The sequence below is a fragment of the Aethina tumida genome, chromosome 7 (genome assembly GCF_024364675.1).
Source record: "Aethina tumida isolate Nest 87 chromosome 7, icAetTumi1.1, whole genome shotgun sequence".
NCBI classification, from domain to species: domain Eukaryota; kingdom Metazoa; phylum Arthropoda; class Insecta; order Coleoptera; family Nitidulidae; genus Aethina; species Aethina tumida.
Genome location: NC_065441.1, coordinates 6,454,241 through 6,474,351, shown reverse-complemented (window position 1 = coordinate 6,474,351; position 20,111 = coordinate 6,454,241). Strand labels below are relative to the sequence as shown.

The 20,111-nt window shown below is 27.5% G+C and overlaps 1 protein-coding gene across 2 annotated transcripts in view; it reads left to right on the top strand.

Annotated features, from left to right (window-relative positions):
- The window catches only part of LOC109605407 (neurobeachin), a 285,559-nt gene that overhangs the window by 259,796 nt on the left and 5,652 nt on the right, over positions 1-20,111 (top strand). For both annotated transcript variants that reach the window (XM_049969628.1, XM_049969627.1), the window contains exon 37: positions 19,957-20,074. In XM_049969628.1, coding sequence (XP_049825585.1) covers positions 19,957-20,074 — 118 coding nt within the window. The remainder of the gene's footprint in view (positions 1-19,956; positions 20,075-20,111) is intronic.

Sequence of the window (20,111 nt, the reverse complement as noted above, 5' to 3'; positions counted from 1 at the left end):
GCTAACAAGATATTTTTACAACCAGCCCATATTAATAGGCATTTTTATGCGTATTCCTTACAATTATCGGATTTTATTTGCGCAATTATCCGTTGCGAGCGGAATGCGAACCGGGGCCCGGCGTTTCCCACAATCTGCATAGGGAGTTTTAATGGGACGCCCCGGCGAAAGGCATCCCGATATTTATGTCTGGTACAATATAAATGTCAATTAGCGTTCCCGTAACTGGCGAGATAAAAACATTTTGGCCGAATATAAAAAAACGGGTCTTTTTTGTTCGGTTTGCCTTTATTTTACTCCCCATATCACGACCAATTAAAACTAATTTCATTATATACCTGTTTCTGTGTATTTCGAAGGATATTTTTTGTTTTGTTTTATTTTTCCTTTGCATTTCGGGTTTGTTTTCTGCGAGCTGTTAATCTTGGATCAATAACACTTTCGGGTCGGTTTCTGATTACCACTAACAGGTTCAATAAACTGCAACTGCGGTAATGAATTCCGTAAATTTGGAGGAATTTCGCTGTACGGCAGGTGGGGTGTTTTTGGGGATTATTCGGAATATTCTGAAATCCTAGAATACAGCTGTCCCTCAAAATGTGCACAAATTCAACGAATTTATTTAAATTTTTTACGAATATTTTTAATTAATTTTTGTTCTTTGTTTCAGGTATGTCTTTTTTGTCAAATTAGGTGGCAAGTATAAAATTTAATTTATAGATGAGTTAATAGAATTCTTTTGTTTTCTGATATAAACTTCTTATACTTTTTAAAAAATTAATACTATAATAACCAAAATTTTTAGAATCATTATATAATCCTAAATTATTATTGTAAATAATTTTTTAACATAATTTTACAAATCAACATATATTTAAATTTTAGTGTAATAAATAATTGTTTTTAAAAGTTTAGCCAAATAATATTTTCTCATTAGAAATACAAAATTTAATCGAATTTTCTATCAAATGATTATCCTAAATTAAACTTACCAAAATTAATGGTTCTAAAAATATAATTTAAGGATTTTTAAGAATGGCTGAAATCATAAGGACAATTTAAAACTTTCTCGTTATAAATGAAAAAACAACCATTAATTCTCTTCATTAAATTTTTTAATAAGAAAAATAGAATATTTAGTAAATTTCAAATTTGGTCTTCCAGAAAAAAAATATATTCAAAAATTGTTATAAATAATATAAATTCACAAATTACTATTAAATTAGTGATATTTTTTCAATAATCAGCTTTAGGTATAAGTTTCTAAAATTTTTGGCAAATTAATATTTTTATGAGTAATATTTTCTCATTAGAAATATAAAATTTAATTGAATTTAATATTTTCTTTAAATGATTATTCTTAAAAACTTTTTTTAGTCACTTGAAAAATCAGCTTAATATTATTTTATGTTTCTCAAAAAATAATGCCTCTAAAAATATAATTTAAAGATTTTTAAGAATGATAGAAATCGTAAGAATAATTTAAAAACTTCTTCGTTATAAAAGAAAACACAATAATTAAACATTTTCATTAAATTTTTAATAATAAAAATAGAATATTTAATAAATTTCAAATGTGATCTCCAAAAAAATATTTTTATGAGTAATATTTTCTCATTAAAAATACAAAATTTAATTGAATTTAAGGCTTTATTTAAATGATTATTCTTAAAAACGTTTTTTTAATCACTTGAAAAATATTATTTTATTTAAATTTAATTACTAATTTGCCAGAATAGTTGATGACAAATGTTTTGTTCAATATTTCTCAAAAAACTAATGGTTCTAAAAATATAATTTAAAGATTTTTAAGAATGAAAGAAGTCATAAGAATAATTTAAAACTCCTTCGTTGTAAAAAAAACACAATCATTAAACCTTTTCATTGAATTCTTCTCTTCAAATATGATCTCCAAGAAATAAAAAAATATTTTCTAAAATTGTTATAAATATTATAAATTCACAAATTCCTATTATGTTGTGATATTTTATAGTAATTTTAATAATCAGCTTCAGATCTTTAGATGTTTTTTTAAAACTCAAATTTTAATTTAAGAAATTGGTATTTTTAAGTTTCTAAGATTTTAGACAAATTAATATTTTTATGAGTAATATTTTCTGATTAAAAATTCAAAATTTAGTTGAATTTAAGGCTTTTTTTTAAATGATTATCCTTAAGAACTTTTTGTAATAGTTATTTTAAATGTCCTTGAAATATTAACACATAAAATAATATTTAAAATATATTATTTAGTCACTTGCAAATATCATCTGAATATTATTTTATTTAAATTTAATAATTGGTCTAATATGTTTCAAAATAATAGTGATTCCAAAAATGTTTAAGGATTTTTAAGAACGAAAGAAATTTAAAGCCTCCTCGTTGTAATAGAAAAAACAATAATTAAACTATTTCATTAATTTTTTTCAAATGTGATCTCTAAGAAATAATTTTCTAAAACTTATATTTAAAACAATAAATTCATCTTTTTTTATTATTTTTATTTTAATTTCTTATTAAAGATATAATATTTAAAAAATAATATGAAATAATTTTTATATGTAAACAAATATATTATAGATTCACTTCACAATATTTTATTGTGTATTTAATTTAGATTACAAAATAATCTTAAAAATTTACAATTTTCGGGTACTCAAAAATGTAATTTAACAAGTTTTAAAAGAGAAGTTAACTTATATGGACGATTTCACGTTTTTTCTTAATGAATTAAACATTATAATATATTTTTTTAGTATTAAGGCCCTCGTTTCTATTATTTCCAAGCGTGCGTTGATAAGCGTCATGCAAAACAGGACCATCGATTCAAAACCTTTTCAAATTGTTGCACGACGAATCGAAAATGCAGGAGCAGTGCGTCTCCACGTTACCGTTTATTTATACGTAAAGGATGCCTCGTAAAATTTTATAATGGCAATAATTTCGCCGCACGATATTTTCCAAGTTTTGTTTTTGCTCGTAAATTATTTTAATAGTGTCATTTGCCCACAGTAGTTAACTTAATAGATTTTAATTTGCACGGTTAATTTGTTGCAAAACCAAATGCCACACCGTGTCTTTTATTTTTCCCTCCGCCTCAGTTTGTTTATTGCAATCGTAACGAGGTGTTTTTTGCATAAATTCAAAAGTTTATTCGCGCAATTAAACGACGTGTACTGACAGTAATTCAACGAGGTCCTAACACTCGAGATGTCCCAACAACATTCTTACAAGTACGACGGCAATAACGGCAAGTGACGAGCTAATTTGAATGGAAACCTGACAAAGCATTACGACGCTTTGTCGCTTTGGAAGGTCGATAGTAATTAGATTGAGAGACTGCATTAAAATCGGACGGATGATTTTTCGTAAGGGTGCCGTCCAACGGTGCGTCACTTTTAGAACGGTTAATGTCTCCATTCTGACAGTAATTTTGTATATGGTTCCGCACCCCCCATTTAATTCGATACAGACGCGGCGCAGTAATGCGATTTCCACCCGTCGTCTGGTGTGCGGGTGCAGCATCCATTTGACCCGTAATCGAGTTAAAATCAAATCAAAGGCCTCGCAAACTTCGAGATGATTTATCGAAATGTTTTTGTGCGGGGTTAATGGAATTCATTTCATTTTCGGTGCGACGCAAAAATTGTTTTTTCGATGTTTCGATGTTCGTTACGAGTTCATGCATTAATGTGTCTAAAATACCTCATTGGTTTTTCTGGTTACCAAGTTTTCCTTTTTTGTATATATTACAATATTACTCGAAAGAAATTTAAAGTATCTATTCAATATCCGATAAATATGAGTTAAAAATAATATACGGGAATAAAATTTATTATAGTATATCGAATAATTATGAATAATTATCACTGATAATTATCTGGACAATTATAATTTTGACATATACATTATTTTTTTATTTTTTTACTGGGGTATTGTGTAGCATTAACAATTAGACAATTCTCTGGTTAATTATGAAATTTTGATCATTTTTATATGAAATGTAATAATATGATGTTCTTCTTTGTTGTTATAATTAAGTTAAGTCCTTCAGATTTCATAATCATAATATTTCTTATTCTTCTTTCATTTATCAGGATACAAAAGTGAGAGTTTGAGAAAAAAGTTAAAAATGAAGATCTTAATGTACCTGAATCAAATTTGTAATAGTACATCAAATAGTTATCACAGTTTGATAATTATCTGGATAATTATAATTTTGATATATACATTTTTTTAGTGAGGTATTGTGTAGCATTAACAATTAGACAATTCTCTAGTTAATTTTAAAGTTTTAATTATTTTTGTAGTTTCCTGTCAAAAAATATTTAAATTGTAATAATATGATCTTCTTCTTTGTTGTTATAATTGAGTTGAATTACTTTAGATTTCACAATCGGAATATTTCTGTTTCATATTTCATTTATTAAGATACAAAATTGGGAGTTTGAGAAAAAAGTTAAAAATGAAGATCATAACGTATCATTTGTAATAATACATCGAATAATTATCACAGTTTGATAAGTATCTGGGTAATTATAATTTTGATATATACAACGTTATTTTTTTTAATTTTTTAGTGGGGTATTGTGTAGCATTAACAAATAGACAATTCTCTGATTAATTATAAATACTGATCATTTTTGTATATTCCTGCCAAGAATATTTAAAATGTAATAATGTTATTTTCTTATTTGTTGCTATAATTAAATTATTTAATATTTCGGAATCAGAATATTTCTTAGTCTTCTTTCATTTATCAAGATACAAAAGTGAGAGTTTGAGAAAAAAGTTAAAAACATTATTTTTTTTTGTGGGGTATTGTGTAGCATTAACAATTAGACAATTATCTGGTAAATTATAAAGTTTTGATCATTTTTATATATTCCTGTGCAAGAATATTTAAAATGTAATAATGGTATCTTATTATTTGTTGCTATAATTAAACTATTTCATATTTCAGAATCAGAATATTTTTTATTGTTCTTTTATTTATTAGGATACAAAATTGAAAGTTTGAGAAAAAAGTTAAAAATGAAAATCATAACGTACCTAAATCAAATTTGTAATAATACCTCGAATAATTATCACAGTTTGATAATTATGTGAACAATTATAATTTTGATATATACATTATTTTTTTATTTTTTAATGGGGTATTGTATAGCATTAACAATTAGACAATTTTCTGGTTAATTATAAAGTTTTGATCATTTTTATATATTCCCGTCCAAGAATATTTAAAATGTAATAATGGTATCTTATTATTTGTTGCTATAATTAAACTATTTCATATTTCAGAATCAGAATATTTTTTATTATTCTTTTATTTATTAGGATACAAAAGTGAGAGTTTGAGAAAAAAGTTAAAAATGAAGATTATAACGTACCTAAATCAAATTTGTAATAGTACATCGAATAATTATCACAGTTTGTGGACAATTGTAATTTTGATATATACATTATTTTTTAATTTTTTAATGGGGTATTGTATAGCATTAACAATTAGACAATTTTCTGGTTAACTATAAACTTTTGATCATTTTTGTATGTTCCTGTCCAAGAATATTATCTTATTATTTGTTGCTATATTATATTATTTCATATTTCAGAATCAAAATATTTCTTATTATTCTTTCATTTATTGGGATGCAAAAGTGAGTTTGAGAAAAAGGTTAAAAATGAAAATCTTGTAATGTACCTGAACCTAATTTGTAATAATACATCGAATAATTACAACAGTTTGATAATTATCTGAACAATTATAAGTTTGATATATACAATATTATTTTTTTAAGTGGGGTATTGCGTAGCATTAACAATTATACAATTCTTTGGTTAATTATAAAGTTTTGATCATTTTTATATATTCCTGTCCAAGAATATATAAAATGTAATAATGTTATCTTCTTATTTGTTGCTATAATTAAGTTATTTCATATTTCAAAATCAGAATATTTCTTATTCTTCTTTCACGTATCAGGATACAAAAGTGACGTGTTGAGATAAAAGTTAAAAACAAAGATCATAACGTACCTGAATCAAATTTGTAATAGTACGTCGAATAATTATTAAAGTTTGATAATTATCTGGACATATACAACATTATTATTTTTAAGGGGGTATTGTGTATCATTAACAATTAGATAATTGTCTGGTTAATTAAAAATTTTTAAACATTTTATATATTTCTGTTGAAGAATATTTAAAATGTAATAATATTATCTTCTTATTTGTTGCTATAATTAAGTTAACTTACTTCAAATTTAACAATCAGAATATTTTTTAATCTAGTTTCATTTATCAGGATACAAAAGTGAGCATTTAAGAAAAATATGAAAAGTGAAGATCATAATGTACCTGAATCAAATTATCACAGTTTAATAATTATCTGGACAATTATATTTTTGATATATATGACATTATTGTTTTATTTTTTAGTGGGGTATTGTGTAGCATTAACAATTAGATGATTGTGTGTTAATTATAAATTTTTGATCATTTTATATATTTCTATCCAAGAATATTTAAAAAGTAATAATATTATCTTCTTATTTGTTAGTATGATTAAGTTAATCTAATTTAACAATCAGAATATTTCTTATTCATCTTCTATTTATCAGGATACAATAGTGAGAATTAGTGAAAAAGGTTTAAAAATTAGGACCATAATGTACCTGAAACAAATTTGTAATAGTACATCGAATAATTATCACAGTTTGATAATTATCTGAAATATTGTATAGCATCAACAACTGGATAATTTTGTGGATAATTATGACGTACTATATTTTTATGCATTTCTTTCATTTATCATGATACAAAAGTGAGAGGTTGAAACAAAGAGTTAAAAATTTGTGGAATTTCAAAAATACTGAATCACTCTTATATCATCAGTGACAGTTAATATTGACAACTATCAGTGAATCTTGCAAAAAAGGTCCCATGTGATTGTGGGAAAAACGAAGAATAAAAGAAAGAACGGAAAAGTTGGTTGGGAAACTTCAAGACACATAATTCACAATGTGAATACGATCGTCTATAATTTATTTATCTTTTTTCACTTTTATCATTTGTAATTTACATACAAAATAAATCACCTTCACCAGAAGGTAACTATTCTATTCATCATATCAATAGTTTTTTAAACATCCTTAGAAACAAGGCAGTTTTACAATTAAAGAAACTCCATTCATTCAATTAATTCAAATAACGATTTGCAATTCCTCCTACATCATTGCCAATAATAAAAAGCGTTCGTCTCGTTATGCACATCCAATTAGAAACATTTACTTTTACATTTTTAATCGTGCACAGATAGTGATCGCACTTTTCTCAGGTCCCAGGACCGATTGCATCCAGCTAATTGCTGTATAATAAAAACCCGTGGCGTTTCCATATCGTGTTTCTCGTCGCGATATCGATACCTTCGTCGTTCCCTTACCCCCAAAAAATTCCGAATGACCCGCGGTGGGTCACCCGATACCCCGACGCTGTTGCTGCCGTTGCCTCCTGCTATCTTCTTCATCGCGACATTCGTAATTAAAACTGACAATGCGACCTCCACCGTTTTATTTATCGTAGGCGAGTTGTCGCCCTTTTTAAACCGGCCATTATGGACTGTGTTCCCGCATATAAACAAGGTGGAGGATTTATGAGTTTGGATTTGGATGTGCGAGTCGCGGTGAAATGTGCGGTAGCAGATGAACGTCCTAACGAATTGTCATTTGCATAATTGGATGTCGATGCATATGGAGTCGAGGAAGGAGGTTCAGAACTGTCTGAAATGTCGGTAGTTGTCTTCGTTAAAACGGGAACAAGTTGTCGTTCATGTTATCCGTTATAAAATCTTTTGTATGTTTGTATATTTAAATGTAAAGCCATGGAGTTTTGTAATTTCTTCGGTACACCACTCGATGTCCATTAAAATCCAGTGAATGTCCAGAAAATGTCTTCATATCTGGTTACCATATCAGTATACACAACGATTTTAGCTTTTATCATGAATTGAAGCCCTAATCTCAATTCAGTTCTCTTGTTTAATGTTCACTATAAATAAAAGGAGAAGCAGTGATACTAAAATCTTAACTACCATTAAGTACGTAGCTAAATATTATTTCAATTGCCAAGTAATATTTTGCGAATAAAATTCCCAGTCAAACCTTGCATAATTCCCTTTAATTACCCGTTTAAATCAGGCGAAGACACGCGAATATCCCATTCGAAGCTCTCGATCGAAGCCAAAATAAAACCAACGAAAAATAAAATAACACTAAACGACTGAATAATAATGCATGCGACCGCAGTAAAATCGAAGTAAATTAAAACGAAACCTTTTGTCTTCGGTATCTGGTCGTTTTGTGGTTCTTACCTGGTGCCCCGGATCAAGTTTCCACGACGATGACACTTGTCCGGGGAGTGATACGAGACATCGTCGGTGATCGATCACCGTTGTCTGTCCGGTGTCGCCTTGACCCTCACGAAAAAAACCACAACGTCCGAGGGAAAAACGATTAAAAAAACCGACTGTCGAATAAAATAAAACGTAGGACCGTTTTTTATGGTCGCCACTAATTGGTGTGTGAGCTTTGGGTACGTTGACAAAGCAGGTGGTGACAATGATATTGACGCGAGGAATTAAAAGGTGCTCAATGATGGATTGGATGCTTAGGAATGATATAAAGAACGTACCTGGAGATAATATGATACGAAAAAGTTCCTTGTTGTTTCTTTTCTACATTTTATCTTCTTTTAATTTCCCAAAGACACCTTTACTTATTTAAATACTCTTTAGTATCCAGTAGGTATCTGGAAATTTGATGTTAGATAAAATGGTTAAAAAATCTTCTCTTTATAGGACCTTAAAGTTGACCAATAGATCATGTGATTCAAAAATGTTTTCTTCCTAGGAAAATCTTTCCAGGTCTATATTTTATCTTCATTTGGTTTTATTAAGCCATATCTACTAATCACATACTATTTACCAGAAGTTTTCTTTCAAACAAGTTGAATTAAATGTAGATCTAGTATCTAGAACATATCTGAAAATTAGACATTAGATAATATGGTTCATAAATGACCTCTTCCTGAGAACTTTGATTAGTTTCCTAGAGACACTCTCACTTATTATTTGGTAGTTTCCTTTCAAATAAATTAAATTTAATCCACCTTGGTGGCTAGAAGAATCTTTAAAGTTGATCAACAGAAGACACTTTGAAGTTTGCCAATAAATTCTGTAATTCAAAATTGTCCTCTTTCTATTAAAATCTTTTCATTTAGTTTATTAAAGACACCTTTACTAATATAAATATTACTTACTAGTAGTTTTCTTTCAAACAAGATAAATTAAATCTACATCTAGTATCTAGAAACTATCTGGAAATTAGACATTAGATAGTTAATATGGTTCAAAAATGTCTTCTCATGAAAAGAACGTCTCCATTTCACATTTTACTTCTGATTTGTTTCCTAAAGACACGTTCACGTTAATATTACTTACTAGAAGTTTTCTTTCAAACAAGATAAATTAAATCTAGATTTAGTATCTAGAAAATATCTGGAAATTATACATTAGATAGTTAGTATGGTTCATAAATGTCCTCTCATGGAAAGAACGTCTCCATTTCACATTTTATTTCTGATTTGTTTCCTAAAGACACGCTCACTTATTATTTGGTAGTTTCTTTTCCAATAAATTAAATTTAATCCACCTTGACGACCAGAAGACATCTTAAAGTTAGCCAATAAATCCTGTAATTCAAAATTATCTTCTTTCTATTAAAATCTTTTCTGTTCCACATTTTACCTTCGTTTAGTTTATCAAAGTCACCTTTACTAATATAAATATTACTTACTAGTAGTTTTCTTTCAAACAAGATAAATTAAATCTAGATCTAATATCCAGAAGATATCTGGAAATTAGACATTAAATAATATGGTTCAAAAATATCCTCTTCATGGGAAGAACGTCTCCGTTTCATATTTTTTTTCTGATTTGTTTCCTAAAGGCAACTCACTTATTATTTGGTAGTTTTCTTTCAAATAAATTAAATTTAATCCACCTTAGTGACGAGAAGAGTCTTTAAAGTTGATCATTAGATTCTGCGATTCAAAAATTCGTAAGAAAATCTGACGCCCTTAATAATTTAAATGCTATTCTATATTTGTTCTTCTTCGGGTTTAAATCCTCATTACTAGTAGTTTCGTTTTAAATAAATTAAAATAAATCCACCCTCTCAACCATTATCCAAACTGGATTATCGGCAACGTTCAGCATATTAAATTTCCCCGTGTACACAACAATTAATTCAGACTAAACGACGCCTCGTCACCGAAAATAGAGGGTGACTGGTTACTCTTCCGTGCTCTATCACATTTGGCCCGCGCCACTCTGGCCGGGGACTTCACCCCCGCATCAGGGATGTTAATCTTCCCAAATAATTCATAACACACATTTATTGTTCCCCAGCACCTCCGACGTTAATGGTTGTTGTTCACGTGAACCGATATTCCACTAATCGATTCCATTGTCGCTCCTGGAGTAACCTAATCTAAGTTGACTAGGATAAACCACCAAGCTTCTCCACCGCACGGCGTCCGATCAGCACAAAGCAAACATTCGATTCTCACAACGAAAAAACGAAAATAACTGAATAAGAAAGAGGAATCGTCCAGATGCTGCGAATGCCGGAGGGTGAACGGCTCCGATAATATTTTAATCAGCCTCCGCCCGATAATTAGTCGTCTCATGTCGGAGATATCGCACACGCACACCACCCGGAATGCCGATCGCATTCCGTGGCTGGCGGGTAATCCGACACCGTCTACGATCCATGCCGGATGCGGATGCGAATTTCGGCTATGCAAGCGCCACCCAGATGCAATTAAATACTAATATAAAACAAACGCACTAGGAAGTGAACCATAAAGGTTGTCAGGTAGTGGAATGGGTTCGGATGATTGATGGGTCTAATAAGCGTTGCGGTTTTCTAGACATGTCAATAAAGGCACTCGGGATGAAATCTTGATACTGTTATTATGTCTTTAGAATGGGGAAGAAGCCTCCTTTGTCTGGTGTTTGTCAGCACGAAAACCAACAATTTAAAATCACGTGTTCTAGCTGATCTTGTATTAAGAATCTCAATCAAATTTGATGATTTAATCACAGCAATTGAACTTATTATACTAAAACTACCTTAAGCGTCTAAAGAAGCAAACATATCAAAGAAAAACTACGTGAAGAAACTCTTATTATCGAGATTCTAGCCAGTATAAACCATGAAAGACTGAGACTCCTTTAATGAGTAGCAATGACTATTGATGAAACCCTCATCCATCCTCTGCGATCATTTAACTAATTGCATCCTAACAATTAAAGGCAAAGGCTGCAAAAACTGGTCTGAAAAACTTTGTAATGAACTCCCAAGATTAAAATCTGCACAATTAACCAGCTCTTGCACGAGCAAGTTCATAATTAAAACACTCTTGAACGAATCAATGGGAACGCCGAGTAAACTTCTTGGTGTTCGGATGGGAAAACTCCAGAGGGACATACGATACGAAAATGGCCGCCAACGGAAGACCGGAAAGGTGGAGTTAAACAGCGATATTGATCTAGATGGAGGTTAACGAATCCGTGGAAAGCGGGAATTCGCGACTGCGCGAGTCCCTGGATTTCCGCAAATCCCCAACGGCATTGCATAGCTCTTTGTTTCGCTGAAATAAAAAAAGCCGTAACAATGGTAATGGATTCAGTTGTGCATTATTGAAAACAATGGGGACTGTCGTGTTCGATTTATTAACCAGCGACAGCAATAAAAATTATTATTATAATGTCAGTAGTTGGATAAATGGACAATTAATTTAAATGATCACTTTTATATAATTAATATGTAATAAATTTTATTTGTATGCGTCAACACAAAATATATAACTTTTATCGATTTACATTGTTAGAATTTTTGTACAGAGATAAACATGACTATATTTTTAAAATGTTTATTTAAAATTTGAAAATTATTATAGTATTATTTATGGTTGATATTTGTTAAACACTTTCAGTTATTTTGAAATTTATATAAATGTTGTTTGCCAAAATTCGGATGATTCCTTTATTAAGAAATTTAATGAATATAAAACATAAACAAATATTCTTAAAAAAAGTTTTAATGTTACTCTTGTTTGGGTAAACATTTAATTATTCTAGAAATTAGCAATAAAATTGTATTGAAAATATGTTGATTATTCTTTAAAAAGACACAGTATTCTTTTATTAAAAAAATTAAAGAATGTTATACAAGTATTTATTCTTAAAATAGTTTTAATGTTACTCTTCTTTTGCAAAAATTTTTTTATTCAAAAAAAGATGACCAAATCATATTTGATGATATTTTGATTATTCTTTAAAAAGTCATACTACTCTTTTATTAAGAATTTTAAAGAACACAATACAAATTTATATACTTAAAGATTAGTTTTAATATTATTTTTATTTTGTCAAAAATGTATTATATTAAGAAGGGTAATACAATACTATTCTTATATTGACAAATTTAAAGAATATTATTATTATTTATTATATTAGTATTTATTCTCTTTTGAAAAAATTTATTTATTCTAAAAAAGACAGGAATTTCTTATTTGAAAATGTGTTATTATTTAAAAAGGCTCAGTAATCGTTTATTGAGAAATTTAAATCATATTATACCAGTATTTATTCTTAACAATTGTCTTAATGCTACTCTGCTTTTGCAAAAATTTATTTATTCTAAAAAAGAAAGTAAAATCTTATTTAAAGATTCGATGATTATTTTTTAAAAAGTCATTATTTTATTGAGAATTTTAAATAATAGTGACTTTAAATAATATAATACAAATATATATATATATATATATATATATATATATATATATATATATATATACATGTTGACTATTTTTTAAAAAGTCACAGTATTATTTTATTAAAAAATATAAAAAATGATATACGAGTATTTATTTAAAAAAAAAATAATGTTACCTTTCTTTTGTAAAAAAATATTTATTCTCAAAAAGACAGGAAATTTTTATTTGAAAATTTATTGTTTATTTATTATTTTTTAAAAAGAGACAGTAAACTATTATTGAGAAATTTGAAGAATGTTATATAAGTATTAATCTTAAAAATGTTACTCTATTAATTGAAAAGTCACAGTATTCTTTTATTGAGAATTTTAAATAATATAATACAAATTTATATATTTAAAAATTAGTTTTAGTGTTATTTTTCTTTTGTCAAAAATGTGATTATACTAAAAGTGTGATAAAATCTTATTTGAAGATATTGTGACTATTTTTTAAACAGTCACAGTATTCTTTTATTAAGAAATTTAAAGAATGATATACGAGTATTTATTATTAAAAAAAGTTTTGATGTTACCCTTTTTTGTACAAATTTATATATTCTCAAGAAGATAGGAAATTCTTATTTGAAAATTTGATTATTCTTTAAAAAAAGACAGTAAACTTTTATTGAGAAATTTAAAGAATGTTATTCAAGTATTTATTCTTAAAAAATGTTTTAACGTTACTCTTCTTTTGCAAAAAAATATTTATTCTAAAAAAGACAGTAAAATCTTATTCGAAGATATGTTGATTATTCTTTAAAGTCACAGTATTCTTTTATTGAGAAATTTAAAGAATTTTTATAGTTACTCTTCTCTTATCGGACTAATTTTTAATAAATAAATTAAATAGGTAAAATTAACATTTAGTATTTAAAGTAATTTAACCAAATATGCATTTTAAATTATTAAATTTAGATAATTAATATAAAATTAATATAAAAATCAAATAATCAATATTCAAGTAACTTATTTTTTATACAAATTAAGAATATATTTTTTAAAGTATATTATAAATTTTTACAAGATTTCATGGAGTAATTTTTACAAACTGCGACGCAAACCGATTAAACCAATCAGAAAATCATTGAATATTTAAGTGTCAGTTTTATTAATGTATTTAATTATTAATTAGTTTGGTATTTTAATCAATATGTTAATCTATGCTATAAAATTTTATCTCATTTTTTCAAATGTCACAATATGAAATTATTAATAAAAAAATACACAAATCATTAACAATTTTACATGTTCCAAATTTACATTTTTAAAAACTTATTAGGAATTTGAGGTCATAAATAGCAAAAATATAAATGAATAAAGAATGTAAATTTAATTATAATAACATTTAAAAGTTTATATATATCAAAACTAAACTTTGACAAACTTATAATCATTGACATTAACTCTAATTCGAATTTTACGAAGAAACATTTTTAACTACTGATTAATTATCCTTAACGATATTGTACGAAACATGTTTTTATATCTCTTTACTTTTAATGGTAAATTCAAAATCTATTTGACTCCACATTATTGTTTGTCATGTATATTAAATAGGAGTTGTCATCTAATAGAACAGGAAGCAGGTCGCAATAAACAACCAAAATCCGGAGCACTACACACGAAAGTATCGGGTTGCTGTCGTCGACAGGACACTTTAAACGCATGTCGTACCACCGGGTACCATAACGTCCGATCTATCTGTAAAATGGACCGTGAAACAAAACGAGACAAGGCGCCAACTTTACTACACCACACTAAAATGCATGTGTTAACTGTACATGAGCCATTAGATGTTATTTATGAGTTCCTCGGAATGTTTCTCTGGAGCACTCGGAAAGTGGTGCGTGAATATTGGAAGCAGATTTTAACACTTTTGATATCTCGTCGGCCGGAATTGCGGTGATTTATGCTTGTTACGGCTTAATTATCGGTTTTCCGTGTGATGTTCGAGTTAAGTGGCTTAATTATGTGGTCATTCATAAATTTTTTTCCTGAATTTTTACTCGAAACAGATGGAACGTAGCCAAAGCGAAATATTTTTTAGCCACAAACATAAAGAGGAGATGGTGGCACACATTAAGTTGTATGATATATAGGTGGTACTCGGCCATTACTAACTCAACTCATTACAAATACAATTTAGTGGCAATTGGCCCTTGACACGACTCCACCTCCTCATTCAGGTGCTAAGTTCCACATAAACACAAACACACACACACACACACCAACAACAAGAACTGGCCCCGAAGAATAAAGAACTATTTTGTATTCACCTCGGCTGAAAGGTGGAGCTTGGCAAAAGGGTAGATAGTGTCATTGGACAAGGAACATAATAAAATACGTAGCAGCGACATGCGAATTGCTTTTACCTTGAACACAACGTGAGTTAAAGTGTTGTGGAAATTGCGGCCATTTTGTTGTTTTTTCTTGTGGTTTTAATTTCTATTACTGGAAATATTTGTTGGTGTAAATTGATTGTCTTAGTCTTGTCTTGAATGAAATATTTATCTATAATCTGGTACTACTTTCAGGTCACATACACCTAATTTATTTGGTTATCAACAACTTGATTGTTTGCTAGATTAATTTAAAAATATATGTGTGTATACTGCCTGCTTAAAAAATATAGTTTTTATTCCCATAATTAAATCCTTATATTTTAAAGACATAGTAGAAATGAAATAGTCTCAAAAGCTGTCTTATAATTTTGTTCTATTAAAAGTATAATTGCTCATATTTTATTTAACAAATTATATAATATCATCGGATATTTTTATAAAATAAAATTATTATCCTGTTGTATTAAACAGTTAAAATGTAATAGTACCGAAAGCTTTCTACTAATGTAATAGAAATTTACTTCTATTCAAAGTCCGATGATAGATTTTTATATCAATTTGACAAATATATACAAGTTTGGAGAATCATCAGATATGTTATAAAATAAAATTATTATCCTGTAAATTATTAAAATGTAGTAATCTCGAAAGCTTCATTTGGTACTTTTCATTTGGTTTTATACTATTAAAATTTTTATTGCTTCATGTTTTAATTTAACCAATATATACATATGTACAATACTGTATGTTTGAAGAGTTATTTTTATAAAATAAAATTATTATGCTGTTGTATTACTTTTTTTAAAATGTAATAGTCTCGAAACTTTCATAATAATATGGTACAGGTTTTAATCTATTAAAAATTTGGTTTCTTCATATTTTAATCCAACAAGTATACACAGTAGATTTGAAGAATCATCAGTTACTTTTATAAAATAAAATTATTATTTTGTTGTATTAATTTTTTTAAATTTTATGATCTCGAAAGCTTTCCAATAATATGGTACAGGTTTTATTCAATTAAAAGTTTGACTTCATATTTTAATTCAAAAAATGCATACAATAGGTTTGAAGAATCATTAATTATTTTTATAAAATAAATTTATTATTCTGTGATATTAACTTTTTAAAATTTAATAGTCTCGAAAACTTTCCTAATAATATGTTACAGGTTTTTTTCTATTAAAAGTTTGGTTTCATATTTTAATCCAACAAATATATACAGTAGATTTGAAGATTCTCAGTTATTTTTATAAAATAAAATTATTATTCTGTTGTATTAATTTTTTAAAATGTTATAGTCTCGAAAGTTTCCTCATAATATGATACAAGTTTTATTGAATTGAAAATAAAACTATTATTCTGTTTTATTCTAATAAAAGTTTAATTTCTTTATATTTTAATTCAACAAATATATGCAGTAGGTTTGAAGAATCATTTGTTATTTTTATAAAATAAAATTATTATTCTGTTGTATTAACTTTTGAAAATGTAATAGTCTCGAAAACTGTCCTAATAATATGGTACAGATTTTATTGAATTAAAAGTTTCAGTTCTTCGTATTTTAATTCAACAAATGTATTCAATAGGTTTGAAGAATCATTAGATATTTTTATAAAATAAAATTATTATTCTGTGGTATTAACTTTTAAAATGTTATAGTTTCGAAAACTTTCTTAATAATATAGTACAGGTTTTTTTCTATTAAAAGTATATAGTATACAGTAGATTTGAAGACTCTCAGTTATTTTTATAAAATAAAATTATTATGTTGTATTAATTTTTTAAAATGTTATAGTCTCGAAAGCTTCCTCATAATGTGATACAGGTTTTATTGAATTAAAAGTTTGATTTTCATCATCAGTTATGTTTATAAAATAAAACTATTATTCTCTTTTATTCTCATAAAAGTTTGATTTCTTTATTTTTTAAATCAACAAATATATACAGTAGGTTTGAAGAATCATCAGTTATTTTTATAAAATAAATTATTATGTTGTGTTAATTTTTTAGAATGTTATAGTCTCGAGAGTTTCCTAAAAGAATAGACCAGGTTTTATTCTAATAAAAGTTTTATTTCTTTATTTTTTAATTCAACAAATATATACAGAAGGTTTGAAGAATCATTAGTTATTTTTATAAAATAAAATTATCATTCTGTCTATTAACATTTTAAAATGTAATATTCTCGAAAGCTTTCATAATAATATGGTGCAGGTTTTATTCTATTAAAAGTTTGATTTCTTCATATTTTAATCCAACAAACATATATAGTAAGTTTGAAGAAATATCAGTTATTTTTATAAAATAAATTATCCTGTTGTATTAATTTTTTAAAATGTACTAGTCTCGAAAGCTTTCTAATAATATGATAATATAGGTTTTGTTCTATTAAAAGTTTCGTTTCTTGATACTTTAATTCAACAAATAAATTCAGTACGTTCGAAGAATTATCAGTTATTTTTATAAATTCAAATTATTATTCTGTTATATAAATTTTTTAAAATGTAATAGTATCGAAAGATTCCTAAAAATACTGTACAGATTTTATTCTATTAAAAATTTGATTTCAGCATAAAGTGGTAAACAGTCATTTTATTTCTATTGTTGTAATGAATTATTCAAATAGCTATTTCCAAATTGTCTCTTTAAATAATTTTAACTTAAACATGTGTTTATATATTTTTTATAAAATAAAATTATTACCCTGTTGTACTGGTTCGTTAAAATGTAATAGTCTCGAACACTAATAACAATTCATTAAGCCAAACGTGACACGTTCATCTATAATTTCTCGAGACGCACAGCGACATGCACACCGTCTACCACTAATGAAATTATGTTAAACAACAGCAATTAAAAAGCTAAGAGCCCAGAGAGTCGAAGACATAAAATAACCGAACAGAATTCCACTGGGTCGTTTTTTCTACCAGACGGTGTCACTCGTAGTTTATTTCTGGTCCTTCCCAGATAAAATTTTTAGATAACACTTTTGTTTTATACGACCTATTGTGTTACGTGCCATTATTTAGGCCAGTGGCGTGCGACAACCGATTACCAATCCTCACTGGGACGGATAAGATTACATTTTTTTACCCTCACAATTTACGATTCCTACCTGATTTTCGTCGGTTCTCGAACACGAGTAATTATAGATAGGTTTGTGTACAATCAGTTTTGTGTTGACGTACAAGAAAATACTCTTTATCAACGCGGAGGTCCAATCAGTCAACCCCGTTGGTGATTGGTTGGGAAAATGCCATGAGACAAAAGATCAGATTGCAACGAAACCATGTAAACCGAACTGGACATACATCATTAACCTTTTTACAAACGAAAAAATGCGGCTCCAATTTGAATATCCCCTCGATAATTTATTTGAATTGTCGAAATATACGCAGTTTTGCTTAACATTCGTCATTCGTCGAGACGTTTACGATTATCAAGATTAAATTAACATACATGAATGTCAAGTTGATCCGATCTATCATAGGAAGTTGTAAAGTTGCCAACCGTAAGCTTAGGTATGTACAACGAATTTATTCCGGCCCGAAATAGATTTGATACATTTTCATAAAAAGCAATCCTTCAATCCGGATCACTGGGGGGGATGTCGATCCCCTTTGGCCGTGGACTAATAACGTGGGTGTTGTGTTTCACGAAAACAAACCTCTTTGTTACGGACAAAGAACGAGACAGTCAACCCCGCGGGACACTGTCATCGGTAATCTGTTCGGGCCCTCGTGAAAATCTACCGATTTTTCACTGCGAGGGGGCGGCAGGCGCCCCCGGGCACTTCGCTTGTCCGATTACTGGGTTTAATCTCGGCGATGAGGCGTAATTGGAACATAATTTTGTTTGGCAACGTCGTTGGGGAGGATGTCATTAAATTTTCTATGCTTTTAATGAGGTGAAAGGAAAATAAATTAATTAAGTGTCATTAGAATAAGGACTGTACTTGTAATTGTTGTTTTAATTTTTTTAACTACTAATTATTTCTACCTACTAACGTATATTTTCAAATTAATTATTTTAATAATATTAATTAAAATTCATGTAATCATGTTTTATTAAAATTATACAAATTATTAATTAATAATAAGATATAATCTATATTATTTCTATTTTTTTTATGTTTCAAAGTATTTTATGAAAGAAAACAAGCTAAAAAGTCCTTTCTTTTTCTTAAAGTTTACTTTTATATGAGTTTCAAAGTAATTTATGAAACAAGACGAACTAAAAATAAATTAGTTTTATACATACTCATGTTTTATATCAGAAATTTATTAATTCATAATAAAATATTATTTTTATTATTTCTATCTACTTATTATTTTTATATGAGTTTCAAAGTAGTTTATATAAGAATACGAACTAAAATTTATTATTATAATATATTTTTTAATTAATAATAAGATATTATCTAAGTTTTTCTATCTCCTACAGAGTTTTAAAATAATTTATGAAACAAAACAAACATAATTTAAATTTATATAACATATAATCATATTTTTTTTAATATAAGAAATATATCAATGAATAATATAATATATATTTATTATTTCTATCTATTTAAGCTTATTTTTATGAGGTTCAAAATAGTTCTTTAATATTGTTATTAATATTTTTGCTTATTAAAAAATATAAAAAAGTTTTACAACAAGAAAACCTTATTTAGTTTGTAACATCGTTTTATAAAACGTAAATATTATATTAATTTATTTTTGCAGATACTGAAATATTGCGACAACCTCCACGGAAAATGGTACTTTTCGGAAGTCCGTGCAATCTTCTCCAGAAGATACTTGTTACAAAACAACGCCATAGAAATATTCTTGGCCAGCAGAAGTAAGTTCAGAAATTAAAAAATGTTCAGTATTTTATA